The sequence below is a fragment of the Lissotriton helveticus genome, chromosome 8 (assembly GCF_964261635.1).
Source record: "Lissotriton helveticus chromosome 8, aLisHel1.1, whole genome shotgun sequence".
In the NCBI taxonomy this organism is placed as follows: Eukaryota; Metazoa; Chordata; class Amphibia; order Caudata; family Salamandridae; genus Lissotriton; species Lissotriton helveticus.
This window is the reverse complement of record NC_136069.1, coordinates 58,122,253-58,143,907: the sequence shown is the minus strand read 5'-3', so window position 1 is coordinate 58,143,907 and position 21,655 is coordinate 58,122,253. Positions and strand designations below refer to the sequence as shown.

General features: G+C 47.5%; 1 protein-coding gene across 8 annotated transcripts in view; it reads left to right on the top strand.

The window, feature by feature from the left end:
• The window catches only part of LOC144772352 (sodium/potassium-transporting ATPase subunit alpha-1-like), a 3,188,308-nt gene that overhangs the window by 1,635,772 nt on the left and 1,530,881 nt on the right, over nt 1-21,655 (top strand). For all 8 annotated transcript variants that reach the window (XM_078656610.1, XM_078656616.1, XM_078656614.1 and 5 more), the window contains one exon: nt 19,703-19,971. In XM_078656610.1, the coding sequence (XP_078512736.1) occupies nt 19,703-19,971 (269 nt within the window). The remainder of the gene's footprint in view (nt 1-19,702; nt 19,972-21,655) is intronic.

The window sequence follows — 21,655 nt, the reverse complement described above, 5'->3', positions numbered from 1 at the left end:
ACACTCCAACTAGGGCCCTTGCCACTACAGGTGCTGTAGTGGTCCTAAGTGGAATAGCTTCAGGATACCTGGTGGCATGGTCCACCACCACCAGTATAAACTTGTGCCCTGATGCTGTCTGGGGTTCCATTGGACCAACAATGTCGATCCCCACTCTTTCAAAGGGAACCCCCACCACAGGTAGTGGTATGAGGGGGGCCTTTGTTGTGCCACCTGACTTACCACTGGCTTGGCAAGTGACACAGGAGCGACAAAACTCCTTGGTATTCTCATTCATGTGGGGCCAGTGAAAGTGTGAGACAAGCCTGTCCCAAGTCTTTGTCTGACCTAAGTGACCTGCAAGGGGAATCTCATGGGCCAAGGTGAGAAGGAAACCTCTCAGAGACAAGGGGATGACCAGCCTCCTGGTTGCACCAGGCTTGGGGTCTCTTGACTCAGAGTACAGGAGTCCATCTTCCCAGTATACCCTGTGGGCACCTGTGGCATTCCCTGCAGCCTCAGCAGCAGCCTGCTGTCTGAGGGGTTCAAGGGAAGGGCAGTCTAACTGTGCCTTCCCCAGGTCTTCTCTGGAGGGTCCCCCTGAGCCCAGAAACTCAACTTGATCAAGTTCAAGCTCTTTAGGCTCAGTTTCCCTCAGCTCTCTCAGATCAGCCTCCTCAGAGACTTGATCCTCAACCTGGGGCAAGGGGGAAGGCAAAGCCTTAACCCTACTGCTCTTCTTCTTGGAAGGTGTCTGGTCCATTCTTCCAGGATCCAGCACCTGTTCAGTGGGGCATCTTCTGGCCTGTGACCTAGTCACAGCAAGCACATGTGCTGGCAAGCCTAACATTTCCTTGTGACTCCTCTGCTCCACTTCTGACCATAGGGATGACTCCAAATCATTGCCCAACAAACAATCCACTGGGAGGTCTGAACTAACCACAACTTTCTTTTGGCCACTTACCCCTCCCCAGGAGAAAGCAACAATCGCCATACTATGACTGGTAGTGATGTTGCTGGCATTGGTCACCAGGAAATCTGAACCTGGCATGATCTGTCCAGGGTCCACAAAGTTAGGTGTCACCATGGTGACACTGGCACAAGTGTCCCTATAGGCCTGAGCCATTTTGCCATTTATCAAAGGTGTCTGCCTGTATTTGCCCAAAGTATTGGGACTTACTTCAGGGGACATATCCATATCCCCTGTACAGACAAGGACAGCCTGAGTGAGTGTGCCAACTAAGTTGTCAGACCCCTCAGTTCCCAAGGTTAACCCAACTAATGCATTGGGAGGTACACTACCACTACTGACTGTACTAGGGGGTGCAGTTGCCTTAGGGGCTGTAGTGGTAGGAGTTTGTCCTCCTCTTTTGGTGCACTCACTAAACCAGTGAGACTTACTTTTACAGTACTGGCACCACCTTTTTGACTGGCCTTCTTGAGTCTTCTTCTTCTGGGAAGCCTGACCCCCACCCTCTTTGGCAGACTTGTTGGGGACCTGGTGAAGACTTCTGGTCATTTTGTTCATTCTTAGTATTACCCTTCTGGTCTGCTTTCTTCTGACCACCCTGGTTCTGGTTCTGGTTCTGCTTGATCCTTGTTCTGACCCATTTGTCTGCCTTCTTTCCCAATTCTTGGGGAGAGGTCAGATCTGAATCAACAAGGTGCTGGTGCAACAACTGGTTCTGACAATTATTTAACATTTGTTCTCTCATCATCAGATTATACAATCCTGTGTAATCAGTAACCTTGCTACCCAGCAACCAGCCATCCAAAGCCTTAGTGGCACAATCCACAAAGTCAGACCAGTCCTGAGACTGAGTTTTCTGGGTGTCTCTGAACAGCAACCTGTACTGCTCAGTGGTTAAACCAAACCCATCAACCAGTGTATTTTTCAGGACCTGGTAATTGTTAGCATCCTCTACTCTTGTAGTGAGGAGCTTATCTCTACCTTTACCATCAAAGAAGAGCCACAGTATAGCTTCCCACTGACTCTGGGGAATGCACTGCACAGTGCAGGCCCTCTCCAAAGCAGCCATCCATTTCTGGATGTCATCCCCTTGTTTAAAGGGGGCACTATCTTTGTCAGGTGTTTAGTATCTAAACCCTTCTCTCTATCTCTTGGGAGATTGCTGCCACCAGTGGGAACTATCCCACTCATCTGCTGCTCTCTAGCAAAGGCAAGCTTTTCTTTGGCCAGGGCAAGTTCTTCCCTTTCAATCCTCAGAGCAGCCTGTCTCATTCTAGCTTCATTCTCTATTCTCTGGGGGGAAGTCAATCTCCTCTGGGGAGAGTTCCTTCTCCTCTGAGAAGAGGCATTAGAGTGCAGAGATCTATTGGAGTCCCTAGAAAGAGATCTATCTCTCCTAACTCCAAGGTTAGGCCCACTTCGGGTCAGTACTGGGGGTCCCCCAGATCCTAGCCCAAGTAAGTCTAAGTTGGCCCTAGTTAGCCTTCTGACTACCTCAAGACCTTTGTCTACCTCATCCCCAGAGAGTTCCTCTTGATCCTCCTCCTCAACTGCATTGGCAGTGTTGGGGAGGTCTGGATCCCCAGAGGTACCCTCTAAGGCTGGCATATTCCCATGTAACTGAGAAATGTTTCTCGCATCATAAGTCTCTAAGAGACCTATCAGAAAGGGAATGGTGGGGTTAGACCCCTGTTTCAGTTTCCTGGAGGTACACAATTGTCTCATCTCCTGGAAACTGAGAGCTGCATATCTTGAAGTGACCTGTGGAGGGTCAATAACCACAAGGGGGGTCTCAGTAGACTCTCCCTGGGTAGACATGCTTTTCTAGTGAGGTGTAAGTGGTGCACTTACCTACACTATATGTTTGCCTACTGATCCCTTGCTAGAGTTGTAGTTTAGGGTGTGCTAGGCCCTAGGAGCTACAACAGCTGATTCAGTAGAACTCAGAGTATTCTAAGCTAAGTTATATGTACCTTAGTACTTATGTGATCTTTCAAATGATATTCTTAGGATATGTGTGGTAAAACAACAGCAAGCTCAAATCCCAACCGCTGCTCACCAATGTGAGAAGTTGGCCTGATATGCAGTGCTCACTATTCTAGTGATCACTATGTATCAGTCCAAACAACCCTTATTGATGATTGGTTGTAAGTCAACCTTATAGACCAGCTATCCTAGTAGCATGGATACGAGCAGTCTAAGGCTAAGACTCTAGAGGGCGTGTTAAGCCAACTGTTTTACCATCACATTACCCCTTGAACACCAAGTGAAAGGACACCACACAAGTTGTTATGAAAATAAACAGATATTTATTTATAACAAGTCTACCCTGAACTCTTTATGAGTCAGGGAGCTAAGCACACAACAAAACTCTTACGAAAATACTTTAAGTCGCACAATTTACACAGATGCCCTAGGGGCACGAAAAACCATATACTCAGTAAGTGGAATGCGAACTTGCTAGCAGGTAAGTAATACTTTTCTAGACTCAGGAATCGCTAGGCCTACAATTCTAAACACTGGGATTAGATGCAGGAGGCCTGTGGACGTCGTGTGCAGAGTGGGAACTCTCACACGTAAGGCGGGAAAAAGTCTATGGAGGCTAGCAGTTGCAAAGTTACTGTTCTCGGGCGAACCCGACTAGGTGGGTCGAAAACGGGAGTGGATCCGAACACTTAGGGTGTTGGACTATGCTGGAGCACCGGAGTACTCAGGTTACCTAGCCCAGGGGCTGCGGCTGCATAGGGTTGAAGTTGCGTCGGAAACCCTCGTTGAAGAACCAGGAGCCTGAAGAAGAAGTTGCTGGCAGGCGGCCAGTGAAGAAAGTTCGTGGTGATCCAAGCCTGGATCAGGGAAGAAGAAACCTGTAAGCAGAGGGGACCAAGTTCTGAATCACTTAGCCAGTGATTTGAGTGGGCACCAGGATGGCACCGGACGAAGTCACCTGAGCCAGGTGAGTGGGCGCTGCTGGGCTCTGCAGTCTCTCGGACCAGGAGGCGTTGTCGGCGACCAGGATGGAGGTGCGAGCTGTCCCACGAAGGTACTTGCTGTCGACGTCGCTGTACCCAGGATTGGGCAACAAGTCTTGGCAAATGCAAGGCCCACGCAGTGGACCTAAAATGGCGTCTTGAGTGGACCAGGAGGGTCCAGGGTGCTCCTCTTTTGGAGGGGAGCAAGGGCTAGTCTGGAGCAACCAGACCAGCAGTGGTTGTCGTTGTGGAGCGTCGTGAGGGGGCCACTAGCCAACGGGCAAGCGACCTGGACAACGCGGTGAGCAGCAAAAAGCAGAAGGGCCCCACGCAGATCTCGTGGATGCAGGGGGGCTGAACTTCGGTGCTGGAGCTGCTCAGGGTCGGGGCTTCTCTTACCCCAAAGCACTCGGTCGAGGGTCACTCGGTGGTCGTGCTGGGCAAGCGTCGTGCAGTTCTGAAGATGGCCGGTCCCTCGAGGTCTCGTCGCACCCACGGATCACAGCTGGGCTGATGATGTAGGTTGAGGTCAGAGGTGCCAGGGAAGCCGGTTCTCGTCGTGCTGGAGCAGTCTGGATCCGAAGGAGAGACTGGCAACAAACCGCGATGCTTGGTTGGTGCCTGCTGCTGCAGGGTGACTACTCCTTAGTCACAAGGGAGAATCTTGGGAAGAAGTCTTGAGTTCCTTTCGTGGAAAGTAGTTTCAGGATTCAAAGATGATCTGATTTGGAAGGGGGCCAGTTCCTACCTTTATCCTGCAAAAAGGGGCTGGCACGCGACTAAGTCCTGCCCTATGGGTGGGACCAGGAGGGGGGTGGTTACACCCCTCTCCTTTGGCGGGCTTTCTCCAGCCCAGGGTCTGGTGTGCCCCTGTAACTGGTTCAAGCCGGCCTATGCACAGTGAGCACCGGGGTGCCACTTGCAGTCACCTTCCTCTGAAGCCCTGCCTACCTAGAATACACAAAACCCTGTCTGGGACGGTGCTGGCACCGCCCCTGGCCAGAAACCCTTTGTCCTTGCCTCCTGCTCTGGGAGGACTCCCAGCAGCAGGAGGGCAGACTTGTGTCTCGGTGGCAGCATCCATTTTGTGGAGCTAAGGCTCTGTTTGACTTTAACCGGGGTTATAGGTTACATACATGTCGTGTCCCTCTAGAAGGGTGGAATGCTAACCCCGTCGCCAGAATTGGCGAGGGGTTAGTATTCCAATTCGTATGACACCTTACTCGACATGTTTTGATAAAGCGATACCAGAGTTGGCATATAACCGCGAGGATTATAATGCACTTAAGAGTATATGGTATGCGATATCATGGAAACGGCTAAGGGATAGATCCCGAAAGCCGCAGACAGGCTCAGCTCATGCCAGAGCACCATCTCACACGATTCCAAGCACTCTGCCTTCAGGATTGTCAAGGCCTGCCATAGGAGTGACTGATAGGAGATCTGTGTGTCCATTTAGGTTTAGATATAGGAATACTATATCTACAGCAGAGGGTGAGTACACCACTCTGCCCCAGCTGTCAAGCAGCCAGTTGTGTCTGATTTAGTTAGTCAGCCCAGGGGTGGCATAATACATGCTGCAGCCCCTGGGAGACTTCTGGGTGCACCTCAGCCCTGGGTACAGGGACTTGGAAAGGGCCCAGTGCCAATTCAGTACCTGGGTACAATTTGGAGTAGAGAGAACAGCTAGGCTGTGGGTCTGATTAGCAGGCCCACAGCCAGGGAAAGTCGTAAACCAGTGAAGCAAAAAGCAAAAATCTGGGTGATCATAGGATTGCAGACCCTACTCTCCTACACTAGCCCAGTAGGAACAGTCAAATCAGAACTATAAGGCCAGGCCCCCTACAAAAGTGAACGCAAGCACCCCGAGACCAGTTTCAGTCTGTTTGGGCCTCGTCTGAAGAGTGCTGTTTGAGTCACATGCCACCCACGCCAAGGCACACCCATCACACTTGGGGTACTGCACTGAGGAAAAATAAAATAATAGATGGGTGGGTTGCTCGAATTCATCTCAGCCACTAGTAATTACTCTGTAGTGCAATCCAGTGCACTGTTTTGTATGTCCATCACCCCACCTCAGTCAGGAACTATCTGTATGCAAATCAGCATTGCTCTACTCCAATAGGAATAGTCAATCCCAAATTGTGAAACCAGGCCGCCTCCAAACAGGATCACAAGAAACCCCAGATCGGATTTGGCCTATGTGGCCTTTATTGCCTTAACCACAGCGGACATTCCGCCACGGTCCATTGAGTGGACGGGGCCGCGGGCGTTGGCCAACAGCAGCAGTGAAGGGGTTAAGCTACAGCCTAATGACAAGTGCCAAACAGACGAAACTCAGCTTGAGGTTGTTTGTGTTCGCGTTCAGAGGAAATCTGGTCTGACGCCCAGTAGTTTCCACTGGCTTTAATTAATTCAAGCATTCCATCGATCACTTTTTGATATTAGAAATCAGTCAGTCACTTTGTGATGCATGTTGGGGTTAGTGCTCTTTAAAACTGGGCAAAAATGAAGCAGCATGCATTCATAAAGTATCCCCAGCATAAAAGAAAAGCACACCCAGTATACTCCAGGAAGGATTTGCCATTCGATCTACAAGAGAGTTTGTACAATGTCGTTAAGGGACAACCCAGTGAAGGATTTCATGATACATCTCTAAGCTCACGCAGAGTTTATCAAACAAATCAACCCTCTTGAATGTGTATTACGTTTCGTTGTCATGGTTAGAGAACATGTTTATTCTCTACACTGGATGGCCCTTTTAACCCCTTCCACACTGCATGAATGTTTGCACTGCGTGGGGTTTTTATTTAGTGGGCGGGATTCGGACGGCCCCGGCAGTCGTGAGCATACACCCACCATGTCTCATGATGGCGGGGGGCGTAATGAGCCTGAAAGGGGTTAAAGTGAAACTAGTAATGTTTCAGCATTAGTGTTAAAGCATTTATATGTAGTGTCATCACTTTTTATGAATCATAGCTGCTGCATTTATTGTATGTATGTGTATATGTTCAGTGTTAATATAGCTATAAACAAAAGTGCACTGTAGGGTGCAGGTGATGTGATGCATTAAGGGTGAAGCAACTACAGATTAAAGACAGACAGGTATGGCGATGTGTTTGAGTTCACAGCTTTGAAGCTTATGGAGGCAGAGGGAGTTGGTGTAGTTTCATCAGCATGGGAGTCACCCAATCATATTTTCTAGGTCCCTTGATGAGTGATGCTGCTGGATGTCGAACAAAGCAAACACAAGGAGATGATGGACAGAGCGCTAAAACGTTTCAGACACTCACCCCAATCACAGATCTGGGTTGAATCCATCAACGTTCTTTAGCTCACTTAGCTACCTCAGGTCAGACCCCTCTATATGCAAATCAGTCTTGACCCTGTGCCTCATGGGACCATTCCAGCCTGAACTGCCAAGCCAGGTCTTCCCAGGACCAGAAACAAGCATCCTGATAACGGCTTGGGTGTAACACCCCTCATCAACCAGGCTAACTTGAATCCAGTGGCAAAGTGAGCAAGGGACCTACGTCCGGGCATACCCTGCCAACTTAGGGCGAACAAAGCAAAGACAAGGAGATGATGGACGAGCGCTGAACCTTTTCAGTTGGGAGGGTTGGACACCGCTGAGCAAGACAGTGCCTCCAACTCTCCATGCCACTGGAGTCAAGCTATCCTGGCTGATGAAAGCTGAAAGCCCGAACCCGGTCCTAGGATGCTTGTGTCCATTCCAGGGAGGACCTGGCTTGGCAGTTCAGGCTGGACTGTTCCCATTGGGTGCAGGGTCAAGACTTATTTGCATATGGATGGGTCCAAACTGGAATGGCATGGTGAGCAAAAAAACGATGGATTTAGGCCCAGATCTCTGTACTGGGGTGAATGTATGACATTGTTCTGCATTCTTTCCATCAATTGTTCTTTTTGCACTTGTCACCCCGAGTGGGACGGGTATGCCCAGACGTGGGTGCCGTGCTCTCCATGCCACTGGAGTCAAGCTATCCTGGCTGATAAGGGCTGAAAGCCCGAAAACCGTCCTAGGATGCTTGTTTCCAGTCCAGGGAGGACCTAGCTTGGCAGTTCGGACTGGTCTGTTTCCATTGGGCTCAGGGTCATGACTGATTTGCAGATGGCTGGATCCAAACTGGAATGGCATAGTGAGCAAAAAAAGGATGGATTTAGGCCCAGATCTCTGTACTGGGGTGAATGTATGGCTTTGTTCTGCATTCGGTCCATCAAATTTTAGTTCTCGGCACAAAAGGCTGCGCTTGCGCAGTCTCGCTGGCGAGAATTTATGTTTTAGAGTTGGGGGCTTACACCCGCCCCTCTTTTTCATTGGCTGGCTTCCTAAGCGGAGGCCAGCCATTGGAGGAGAGGGGCGTCACTCCGTTTAAGCCGCGTCTTTTTCGGATTCGGGGGCGTCTTTTTTCGCTTCTTTCTTGTTTTCTTTCTCTCCTCTTCCCATTGGCTGGAATTTTACATCCCAGCCAATGGGAAGAGGAGAGAACGAAAACCACGCCCCCGAATCCGAAAATGTCAGCGATTTGCTGAAGCCATTTCTGCCCGACCGCCGCCGGAAAAAATAGAGAAGCTGCCTAGTCTTCCGGTAAGTGCTCTTGCCTCTTCTTGCATCTATTCCCTCGTTGTCATTGTTTTTCTGGCGTCTGCCCCCTCGTTGTGCCTCTGCCCCCTCGTTGTGCTTCTGCTCCCTCGTGGTTGTGCTTGCTCTCCGGCCCCCTTTTGGTTGTGCTTGCTCTCCGGCTCGAGAATGTGTGCATTGAATAATAAAGGTTTAGTGGTTTATGAAAGGTGGCACAGTCAGCAAGCGGTTGTAGTGATGGATGGGAAGAAGGGGGATACTAAGCTGGTGGGTGGTTAGGGCAAAAGGCAGCAAGAATGGTGCCACCGGCAGTTGGGTAGTGCCTCTGGGGCTGCGATTGCGAATATAATCAGCGAGGTGTGGTTGCATGGACATTAAATACAATCAGTGAGGTGTGCTTGCTCGGACATTAAATGATGAGGCTCTTGATGAAGGTGGGGATGTGCAGACACCTTCGAGAGACCCAAGTTAATTGCGCTGTCAGGGTAGATGAATAATCATAAGGGTGGAAATTGGAACCCAACAAACATCTGTGAGGTCTGTAAGGAATTCGGGTGTTACAGCTGACCTTACAGGCCCTTTTGTTTGGCAGCAGCACATTGTTTCATTCACATTCTTAGTTATATACTTTTTTGTCAGATTGGGATGTTTGTCAAAGACACAATCTTTATCGTGGGGAATAATCATAAGTCTATTAAAATCAATAGCAAACCCGTTCAGGAATGCCTGAGTCTTTTGTGTGGCGAATATGCATTTAATTTTTTACTAAAGATAGGATGGAATAGCCTTCATGTGGGGACATGCGGCCTACTGTTTTATTTAGAAAACTGAGAAGAGAACATATTGCCTTCCGAATTACTCTATATCACCCAGCCCTTTCTATTGCATTAGATTCGCGCTAAGGACTTTGGAACGCCATGATTAAAAATACACAAAGTGTCAGTTTAACATTTCCAGGTGAGGCTCTGTCCGAGTAGTTGGCCGGTAGCTGTGGAAGGCAGGAAGTCCACTTTGTTTCCTGCCACATGACAGTGGGAGTGCTCCCTGCAGGAGATTCCTCAGCGTTCTTCTTTGAGTCAGCACTTTAGTCCTTCGAAATCAGAACTACAGTGCACCAAGGGAAGCAATTCATGTTGCTTTCTAGCACAGCAGCTCGCAAATCCTTTTCTAGATGCAGTCTTTACAATGACATTTCATTGCAGCTAGTGTGGCTCATCCTGTGGCTTTCTTGTCTAAGACGTTGTTTCTCCCACCTATCTGTATAAACGTTTGCACAGTCTTGTTAAGGAATGTTTTAGGTTATATTAAAATCCCCCAGTTCTGCAAAGTGTGCACTGTTTCACTTGATTACAAAACACGTTATAATTAAGGGGTTTGTGACCGACAGGTATGTTGATTCGGGAACACATTGCTTTTCCCTATTTCACAAATGTTGGAGGTTTCTTTAAATGGAAACTATATTTATTTAATAATTTGAGACATTTGCAATTGAAACGAAAAAGTTATGATGTGTAAAAAAACAGATTTTATTGCCTAGTGCTAACTAGACCTCAGCTAGGCCTTGGTTTCATACTCGTAAACATGACTGTTGACTTTATTATAATAATTGAATGTTTTTATTTCTCATTGACCCTGCACACAAGAAAAAAGTGCTTTGTTTATCTTGTATGACATGTTGTACTTGAAGAAACCTCCGGAGGAAGAGCCTTTGCTACTTTCCCAGGCCCTTCCTGCTTGCACACTGTATTTCATTCACTCATTCATTCATTCATGATTTATTTCTATTGTTTATGTATCCAGTTTGTTCTAATACCTCCGAATGGCATTTGGTCAGAAGGAGCGAATCAGTATTCATGTAGTGGGATAGTGTTCGGATGGTAGGTGTATATGATGTTTTAAAATGTGATTTCTCAAAATAATTATGCTTTTGCTCACACCATGCTGACATTGCAGTTGCTATTATTTTCTATAGTGGGACTGGCAGTATAAATCTTCGAATTTTGGTGTGAGCCATATACTTGTAGGTTTTTACTATTGATGTGGTTCAATTCTCTATTGATCAGCTGACGTTTTGGGACTGTTTTTCAGATTTTACTTAATACTCTATTTTGAGTAAGCTATGAGAGCCTCCTGGCAAATGATTTATATGCCCTTTGACTGATTCAGTCCGCTGCTGCTTTTTCTTTTTCAATATTTTAAATAAATGTTCTTGGTTTTTGCAAATTAATGATCTTGAACTCACTTTTTGAGTCATTTTTAGGTCTCGGCTGTGAAAGGCGGAGCTTGCGCAGTCTCGCTGGCGAGAATTTATGTTTTAGAGTTGGGGGTTTAAACCCGACCCTCTTTTCCATTGGCTGGCTTCCTAAACGGAGGCCAGCCATTGGAGGAGAGGGGCATCACTCCGTTTAAGCCCCGTCTTTTTCGGACTCGGGGGCGTCTTTTTTCGCTTCTTTCTTGTTTTCTTTCTCTCCTCCAATGGGAAGAGGAGAGAACGAAAACCACGCCCCTGAATCCGAAAATGTCGGCGCTTTGCTAGAGCCATTTCTGCCCGACCGCCGCCTGAAGAAGTAGAGAAGCTGCCTAGTCCTCCGGTAAGTGCTTGCTTTTCTTGCCTCTTTTTGCCTCTGTTCCCTCGTTGTCATTGTTTTTCTGGCGTCTGCCCCCTCGTTGTGCGTCTGCCCCCTCATTGTGGTCTGCCCCCTCGTTTTTGTGCTTGCTCTCCAGCCCCCTTGTTGTTGCGCTTGCTCTCCTGCCCCCTCCTTGTGCGTCTGCCCCCTTGTTCTTGTGCTTGCTCTCCGGCCCCCTCGGGGTTGTGCTTGCTCTTTGGCCCCCTCATGGTTGTGCTTGCTCTCTGGCCCCCTTGTGGTTGTGCTTGCTTTCCGGGCCCCTCGTTGTCATGCTTGCTCTCCGGCCCCCTCGTTGTTGTGCTTGCTCTCCTGCCCCCTCGTTGTGCATCTTCTCCCTCATTGTTCTGCTTGCTCTCCAGCCCCCCTCGTTGTTGTGCTTGCTCTCCTGCCCCCTCGTTGTTGTGCTTGCTCTCCTGCCCCCTCGTTGTTGTGCTTGCTCTCCTGACCCCTCTTTGTGCGTCTGCCCCCTTGTTGTGCGTCTGCCCCCTCTTGCTCTCCGGCCCCCTCGTGGTTGTGCTTGCTCTTCGGCCCCCTCGTGGTTGTGCTTGCTCTCCGGCCCCCTCGTGGTTGTGCTTGCTCTTCGGCCCCCTCGTGGTTGTGCTTGCTCTCCGGCCCCCTCATGGTTGTGCTTGCTCTCCGGCCCCCTGCCCCCTCATTGTGCTTTCTTTTCTGGCCTCTGTTCCCTCGTAGTGAGTGTTTTTTCTGGCCTCTGTTCCCTGTGTGTGGCTCTGTGTGTGTGGCTCTGTGTGTGTGTGGCTCTGTGTGTGTGGGTGGGTGACTCTGTGTGGGTGGCTCTGTGTGGGTGGCTCTGTGTGTGTGTAGGTGGTTCTGTATGGGTAGCTCTGTGTGGGTGGCTCTGTATGTGTGTGTGGGTGGCTTTGTGTGGGTGGCTTTGTGTGGGTGGCCCTGTGTGTGGGTGGCTCTGTGTGTGTGGGTGGCTCTGTGTGTGGGTGGCTCTGTGTGTGTGGGTGGCTGTGTGTGTGTGGGTGGCTCTGTGTGTGGCTCTGTGTGTGTGTGGGTGGCTCTGTGTGTGGGTGGCTCTGTGTGTGGCTCTGTGTGTGTGTGGCTCTGTGTGTGGCTCTGTGTGCGTGTGGGTGGCTCTGTGTGTGTGGGTGGCTCTGTGTGTGTGGCTGTGTGTGTGGCTCTGTTTGTGTGTGGGTGGCTCTGTATGTGTGTGTGTGGGTGGCTCTGTCTGTGTGTGTGGCTCTGTGTGTGTGGCTCTGTGGGTACCTTTTTTGTAGGTGGCTCTATGTGTGTGGGTGGCTCTGCGTGTGTGGGTGGCTCTGTGTGTGTGTGTGGGTGGCTCTGTGGGTGGGTGGGTGGCTCTGTGGGTGGGTGGGTGGCTCTGTGTAAGGGTGGGTGGCTCTATGTGAATGACTGTGTTTTTTATGGCCTCTGTTCCCTGTGTGTGGCTCTGTGTGTGGCTCTGTGTGTGTGTGTGGGTGGCTCTGTGTGGGTGGCTCTGTGTGTGTGTGGGTGGCTCTGAATGGGTAGCTCTGTGTGGGTGGCTCTGTATGTTTGTGTGAGTGGCTTTGTGTGGGTGGCTTTGTGTGGGTGGCTCTGTGTGTGGGTGGCCCTGTGTGTGTGGGTGGCTCTGTGTGTGTGGGTGGCTCCGTGTGTGTGTGGGTGGCTCTGTGTGTGTGTTGGCTCTGTGTGTGTGTTGGTGGCTCTGTGTGTGGGTGGCTCTGTGTGTGGGTGTATGGCTCTGTGTGTGTGTGTGGCTCTGTGTGTGCGTGGGTGGCGGTGCGTGTGTGGGTGTCTCTCTGTGTGTGGGTGGCTCTGTGTGTGTGTGGCTGTGTGTGTGGGTGGCTCTGTTTGTGTGTGGATGGCTCTGGCTCTGTGTGGGTGGCTCTGTGTGGGTGGCTCAGTATGTGTGTGGGTGGCTCTGTGGGCGGCTCTGTATGTGTGTGTGGGTGGCTTTGTGTGTGTGGCACTCTGTTTGTGTGGGTGGCTCTGTCTGTGTGTGGCTCTGTGTGTGTGGCTCTGTGGGTACCTTTTTTGTAGGTGGCTCTATGTGTGTGGGTGGCTCCGTGTGTGTGGGTGGCTCTGTGTGTGTGTGTGTGTGTGGGTGGCTCTGTGTGTGGGTGGGTGGCTCTGTGTGTGTGTGTGGGTGGCTGTGTGTGTGGGTGGGTGGCTCTATGTGAATGACTGTGTGGGTGGCTCTCTATGTGTGTGTGGGTGGCTTTGTGTGTGTGGCTCTGTGTGTGTGGCTCTGTGTGGGTGCAAATGCAATAGGTCTCGCATTTGTGAGCGATTAAGCTATTGGCATTGTAAATGACAATGCCATTTATTTATGTTTTTAAAAGCAAAAACATAAGTAAAAATAATGTCATGAGCAATGCCAATAGCTCTAACTTTAACAATGCTGAGACCATTGCATTGTAAATGCTTGTTCTTCTAATACTGCTATATTTCTAATCACCGTGAGGCTCCCACCATGACGACGGAGAAGATTCAAGCATGTGAATCTATGAAAGATATCAATACTGGAGAACCACAGTGTACAGGCATACCATTACAACGCGCGTCATTACAACGCAAAACATTACAATGCACAATACTTTTAGGGCAACAATAGGGTAAGTGTTGGATAGTGTAGGGGTAAAAATTACTATTCCCTCTCCAGTCTCCAGTGAGGGCAACAGTAGGGTAAGTGTTGGATAGTGTATGGGTAAAAATTACTATTCCCCTTTAACCCAAAACCCATACCCTCCCTAAAATAAAAAAATCTCCATTACCTACCTTTTACTGCTTTGTTATGGTATGCGTTAAAATGTTATGCGTTGTAATGGAATACTTTGTTGTGACATGTGTTGTAATGGCATGCGTTGTAATGGCATGCAATGTGAAGGCAGTTGCGTTGTAACAGCTGCGTTGTAAAGGTAGTGTGTTGTAATTAGTTTCTTGTCCGCTTGGACCCCAAGCTCATATATTCTATGCCTGGGGTCTCCAACCGGTTGATCGCGAGCTACCGGTAGCTCGCCGAGGCCCCGTGAGAAGCTCGCGATGGCGTTTAAATTTTTTAGCCCTTTATAGTCTTTTTGGGCATTTTTTTAAGAGCCGTTGCCCGCCCTCACCTTAACCAGGTGCTCTGATAGGCCTAAGCTTAGCAGGGGCGGGCTGAAGAGGAAGACGTGTTTTGCATCATCGTAGCGTAGCCCATCTGCACCCCATACCATCAAGAGCATGGCATCGGGCTTTTTCACCGAGCGCAACGTGTGCACTATTGAAATGGAGCTGCTCCCACTCCCTTCAGGAGCCCTGCATTGAGCTTACTGACATCCTGCGCGACTTGATTACTGCAGGTGCGGAGCAGCAGCGCCCAAAAAGCTTGTTGGCGTGCAAGTGGTGTGGAACAGGCAGTATTGAACTGCTACCGCCCTATCAGTGCCCGCGCCACTTGCTTTTTGCAGTCCGACTCTGATTCTTTCACTAGGTAAGTCCTGGCCTGAACTAGTTGCTGCGCCCTGGCCACTGAATTAATTATTGAATAATTGTTAGCCCCTGCCCTATCCTTAGTCTTTCTAAGCTCAAGGCACCAAAAATATTCTTGCCCAGAGCCACAGTCAAGAGGGTATACCGTGGAGAGGGTGAGGAGGCGGAGAAGCAGTGCTTTAAATGGAGAAAAATAAGTGCAGGTACTCATTAAATTGAGCTAGGGGCGTGGCTAGAGGCAGGCGGGGAATACTGGATAGACACTTCTAGCCAGTATTCATTTTGCCCTTACATTTCTGTTAATAGTTTTAAGCTTCCCATATCTGCAGATTAACAACTGGATATGCTAATAGAGGGTTGTGCGAAGATCTGCTGTGAACAGGCCCTTAATGATAATAGAAGGAGCTTTTAAATGTATGCAAACCAACAACAGCACTATTCAGGCCAATATTCAGTGTGCCTCAGAACAAGAGAGACTTTAGAATAGCAGTATTAATAATGGGTTCTACACCAGTTGCAGGACATATCAAACCATGTAATGTTACAATATAACAAAATGAAGGCAAACACAATATGTTAATCTTTCCTTGTTTTGCAATATTTGCAGCTTCTTACTATCATACTGTTTTTACTTGGTTGCATTTGGCACACTACCTATATATTCTAGAGAGCACACACACATTCACTCAGAAACAAGCAGACATGCACATAGAAAAACATTCCACGCATTTCTTTGAAACTAGCTCCTGAGAGTGTCCTGATTCTCTTCCTGTCTGAGCCCCACATGCATGCACACAGATACTCACAAAAACGGTTCAGTTGAGGTTATTCCTGTCTTACTTAACAGCAAGGACAGTGTGAAATGTATTGAAAAAGCAGGGCCTGAATAGGTCTGCCCTATCAAACACAGCAGGACGGTGACATTGTTAACACTCGGGATCCTGTGCATAATGCAAATGAGCCGCTGCTGAATGGTTCAGCAGTGACTCAGTTAAGAGCTAGGGAGGCGCTTTGGCTGTTAGAATGCCGTACATATCTGTTCCGCTACGTTACCCTCGGGCTTAACAGCGCCAGCATCAGTGACTTTACCTTCATGAGTACCGGTACTCTCCTTGGCAGTGGAGAAGTGCCGCTGAGTACCGGCCCATTTAAAGCACTGGATAATGCACTCGTGATTTCTATGTTGGAAACAAATTTCTGTCACAGGTTTGGAACTGAACGTTTTAAAAATGCTGTCTTCCTTAATTTAAATTGAAAAAAACGATTTTAATTTTTCTTCGAATTGATGCGTTCTCACATTAGAAAGTGCATGCCTCCTCGCTTGTAATATTTTTTTACATGTAGTAGTGATGTAGAAAAACCACACAATCGTGGTGATTGTGTGGTGGTTCCACATCACTACTTTCATGTAAAAAATATTTGGAGCTTGGAACTTTGCTCCCCCACCTCTGTAAACTCAAGAAGATGGAGCCCAATATTCCAAAGACGTTTTTTCATTTTACTTCAGAAGGTGCGCCGATCCTTATATCATTCTATATATGTATTGAACAATGAAGAACAGACATGCCACTCTGCACACAAGGTGCTGGCTTCTGAAACAGGCAGACATGATGGCTGAACATGTGAAGTGCAGCAGAGAGCGGGAGCTCTGTATGTGAGGTGAAGGGACAGATAAACATGAGGATATGTGAGGTGTCGGGAACATACTGACACTGCGAATGTGGGACACAGGGAGGGGGTCCCCCAAGAAGCTGCACTTGAGGGGCTGGCACACATGAAGATGTGCGTGTGAGGTGCAAAAAACAAGCAAATATGACACTGTGCATGTGAGGCGCAGGGAACAAATTTACATGACAGTAAATGCGAGGTGCACGTACAGAGTTAGATGTGCAAAGCGGGCAGGCATACATGAGGCTGTGCATTTGAAGTACAAGGACAAGCTGGCATGATGCTTTGTGTTTTTTAATTTTTTTATTTATTTATGCATTTTTATATAGCGCTGACTGTACCCGAAGGCGTCAGAGCGCTTCACATTAGGAACAGAAATGAAACATAATGAGAAACATTACAAAAGAACAGATTACAAAAACATACGTTACTTACATAAGGTAATAGTGACAATTGTGAGCAAACAAAATACATGAGGTAGTAAAAATTGTGAGCAACCAAAAATACATGAGGTAGTAAAGGTAATAGTGACAATTGTTAGCAAACAAAATACTTGAGGTAGTAAAAATTGTGAGCAACCAAAAATACATGAGGTAGTCAAAAGTGCACAAGAGGAAAAGTGACAAGTGTGCAGTTATAAGAGAAAACAGAGTATAATTTGAGGTATAGTACTGCAATAAGTGCTAGACACTCAGGCACAAGAACAAGCGTTACGTAGGCAAGGTGGCACTTGTGCAAGTATCAAAGGTAAAAACATGTGAGAGGTAGCAACCGTGTGTTACAAGGGCAGAGTGGTGTGTGCATGTTACAAAAGGGCACCGAACACCAGTACATGGAAAATACTGCAAAAAGGCAGACACTCCAACCACAGGAATACACTGGAAAGGCACTTCCATGGTCATGGAAAGTAGAAATTATCAGTAGTGGGAAGTCTTCCTCACAAATAGCAAGAGGACGTGAATTACTTTTGTAGGTGTCTCTGGAGGAGGAGAACTTTGAGGTTCCTTTTGAAGGCCTGGGAGGAGGCGGTGGTCCGGAGCTGAGGCGGAAAGGAGTTCCAGATTCTCACTGCGTTGCCTGAAAAGGATTGGGCCATTGTTCTTTCCTTCTTGAAAGTGGGAGGTTCAAGCAGTAGATTCTCCGCATTGCGTGAAGGTCTAGAGCCTCCAGAGAGTTTCAGTTTATTCGCCAGGTAGCGGGGAGAGGAGGAATGCAAGGCTTTGTGGGTGATACAAGCGGTCTTGTAGATAGCTCTAGCCTCGAAGGGAAGCCAGCGGAGGGTGGATAACATCGGTGTGATGTGATCGCTTCTTTTGGCCCCATAAATGAAACGAGCTGCTGAATGGAAGACAGACTTAAGTGGGGACAGGTGAGATTTGGGGAGGCCAGTAAGAAGAGAATTGCAGTAGTCTAGTCTGGAGAGGACCAGCGATTGCACCAGGGTTATAAGGTCCTGCTCCGGGAAGAAGCGACGGATTCCCCAAAGAAGGCGCAGTTGGTAGCGAGCAGATTTTGCAGTAGAATTGATGTGGGGAGTTAGATTGAGTTTTTTGTCTAGAATGACACCAAGGGATTTTGCACTGTCGACAATGATGGGTTTATTGTTTAGTAGATTCATCTGATCCATCCATGATTGAACCGGGGGAGGAGAGAGTGAGGAGGAGAAGAGGAGGAATTTGTGTGTGCAGAGCAGGGAACAAACATGACGGCTTGTAAAATACTGAAAACAAACTTATGACATTGCATGTGAGATGCAGGGAGCAGGCACTTACAGGGCTGTGTATATGAGGTACATGGAAACCCATGTTTTTCCTGCTGTTGAATGAGAGCTGTGCTCCAAGGTATTGTTTTTGAGAGCACATTAAACTCAAACTGGGAATACTGAGACACCTTCATTGCCAGGGATCAGAACCCCATACTCAGCTGCCCAGTCTAGTCAGGGTGTAGCTTCTGTTCCATTTATAACAGCATTCAGGTGTTTTCCTTTCCCTTACAACACTCTCTGCTTTGTTTGTAGCTCAACTAGAGAGTGCCCTTCAGAGACAGTATCATCATGGCATGTACCGCTTGAATGTGAGGGTGACTTGTAATGTGTTAGTAATCGGATGGGATGAGTACTATGGAATCATTGAAATAAAGCTGACCTTTTTAAGTGTTTAATGTGCCCTAGAGTAAAATTAGAAACATGAGAATATATTCTAGGGAACTTTAAGTATTTTGTTCAAACCACAGTATGGGCTCCAAAGAAATTAGACTTAAAGTCCATGAAACTGGGTGTGGGGAGGGATCCCTCGAAAAAATGTACGTGATGCTTCGCCTTTAGTAGCTCAAGACGATTTTCACTGATCAGAAGTAGCTCTCACTACAGAAGAGGTAAGAGACCCCTGCTATGCTGTTGTGTCCGTTGTTTGTCTAGAGCAGCCTCAGTGGCTAGCGCCCTATATTCCTGCCGTTGGAGCTCTTATACATGGGTCCCTGTATTATCTTATGTATTTATAGGAGCTTGCATCCTGTCTAGAACATCACGCTCCAATCCTTCCAATTTTTTGCGCTTCTCTTTCTTATGTCCCACCGCCAGGGAGAGAGCCTGCCCCTTTATTACTGTTTTATAGGCCTCCCAGATGATTTGAGACGAGTGGACCGAACCCACATTTTCGGTAAAATAGGTATCTGTGGCTTTAATAAGATTTGATTTGATATACGGAGTTTTGAGGCACCAGGGGACACAGAGTTACTCTTCAATGCAAACTTTAATAACATGTTCAACACCTCTACACAGCTATAATGCATTAGAAGCACGTACATTGGGTAAAACACCCATTACTTGGACCCAAGCTGTACAAACGTACGTAGAAAAGTAATATATGGTAAACTGTAAAACAAACTAGCACACTCATTGGATGTTATAATCAGTGATGTCATAATGATGTCATAGAACATGTCATGAGTAATGTAATCTGTGAGGTCATAATGTGCATAGAAGGGGCTCATGTTATAGTTAGCGCTACTAACTGGTGAATTTCAGCGTTTTATTTTAGTTCAGAACGTTAATGTTATCACTAACATGTTCACCTAAGTATAACGTTACTTTAACTTTGTTTTTTTCAGTGAATGTAACACATATCAAGTGTTCTTTGACTTCACCCAGAGGATTATTTCTTTCTAACCTCTTGCTATTGTCTGTTTGTTGTTATCATTCCACATCCACTGGGATGCATGCCTTGCATTGTAATTCAAGAGGGGCTACTTTACATCTGAAGAGTACATTTTATCAACACACTTTAGCTTCTTATTCTGATAGTTAAATTGTGTACAGGTATAATTATTTTTAGTTTTGTTTTTTTCTGTGGTGCAGGCTTTTTATTGTTTTAGTCACTACTCAATATGCAAAACAGAGCTATTACCTTTTCCAGTGCTTGTTATAATTTGATAACCTCTGGCCTATTATTTCCAGGCACCGCCCGTGGTATCGTCATCCACACCGGTGATCGCACTGTGATGGGCCGCATTGCCACCTTGGCTTCTGGGCTGGAAGGAGGACGCACCCCCATTGCCATCGAGATTGCTCACTTTATCCACCTCATCACTGGAGTGGCTATCTTCCTGGGTGTCAGCTTCTTCATTCTCTCCCTCATCCTGGGGTACACCTGGCTGGAAGGTGTTATCTTCCTCATCGGCATCATTGTGGCCAATGTACCAGAGGGGCTCCTGGCAACTGTCACAGTAAGCAATCTGAGTGTTTGGGCTGTGACCTTTGTCCAGGCCGCGCCACTGAGTCTTGTGAATTGAAGTTCTCAATGTTATAAGGTAGAAGTAAATATGTGCTTTTTGAACAAAGCATGCTATAAGGCATATGAGGCCTGATGGCTCAAAGGGTTTTACATACTCTGTCTATTGGGGAATGTCAGTACACAAGAGCTTTGATGTATGGGCTTCATCTTCTTCTATACCTAATGGTCATATCTCTATACCAGGAATGCGTTATGACATGTAACTCATCTTTAGTTATCTCTATAATGTGATTCATTTATTTATTTTAGAGTTTAGCTTGTGAAGCATAAAGATGTCACCTTACAGGAATGTTCAAGCCTTTCATTACAACTACAGGCGTTTGCAGGATCATCAGCAACTTCTTTTGTTGTGCAATGTGCGGTTTGTTGTAACTGAGCCCCATTGCATCATTTCTCCAGTGACACCCTCCAGGTCATTCTGAACCAGGCTTCTCCAACGAGTAGCTCGTGAGCTACTGGTAGCTCTCCAGCTACCTACAAGTAGCTCTCCTGTGTGCATTGTGCAGTCCAGTTTATTAAATTGGAGACTTTTGCTTGGCTGTATTAAAAGATTTATACTAAAATTGAAATGTGTTCACCTGAGACAAAAAAAGTGTGTATTTTTCAGAACTTTTAAGCTTGTTTGGAGATAAATGGTTGATTTTCCAAAATATAAGTGAGGCCGATATTTAATTGATAAATCATGTAGCTCTCAGGGAAACATATTACTAATGTTATTACCTTGGTGCCAGGGGTTGCAGCTATGACTTCTATGCTATGTATTACCCATGTAAAGTAATTCCAAATTGACCAAACCTTTTTATCCAGTATTGGATTTTTCATAGATTCACATGCTTGAATCATTCCCCGTCGTCAAAGTGGGACTTTCACGGTATTAAAATAAAGTAGTATGTAATTGCATCATAGGCTATAACAGTAATAGGAGGTTAGTTTAGTAGCCTATGTCTTTTTTGAAAATAAAGAAGAACCAAGCTTGAACTATGACCAATCAGGCAACAGCACTCTCTAGAACCTTCCCACCAGAGTCTGTTTTCAACCGCACGTCATGGAAGGGAGTTTCCCTGTGCCCTGCTCAGTTTTTCTTCACTTAGCTGTTTGGAAATTACAGAATGTCTGATTCTTCTGAAAAGGTGCCCTTCAGATCCTGCAAATCCTGTGGGAAGAAAAGATTATTTGTGGACGATTCACATAAAGAATGCCTTTACTGCCTTCATCCTCATCATTCTGTGAAGGATTGTAGAGTGTGTTGCACTTTTTCTACTTAGCCGGTTCCGTGCTGATGACGGAACCGCTCCGTCATCAGCCGCGCTGGCGCTGTGCTGATGACGGAGCCTGCGCGGCTCTGATTTTGCGCCTTCGCGGCGCGTTCTATTGAGCGGGCGGGGCCATGACTGAACCGCTCCGTCATGAGCACAGCTCAACCGCGGCTGGTGACGGAGCGGTTGCGTCACCAGCATGCGCCCGCCCCGCGCCCCGCCCCCTTAGCGCTGCGGCGGAATAGCCGCCGCAGCGATGTGGTTAGACACTGCAAGACAGAGAGGCGAGACTCTTATTTATTATGGCTCCAGAAGTCAAAGACTGTCCCTTCTGGTAAGGACAGCAACTCGTCTACAAAA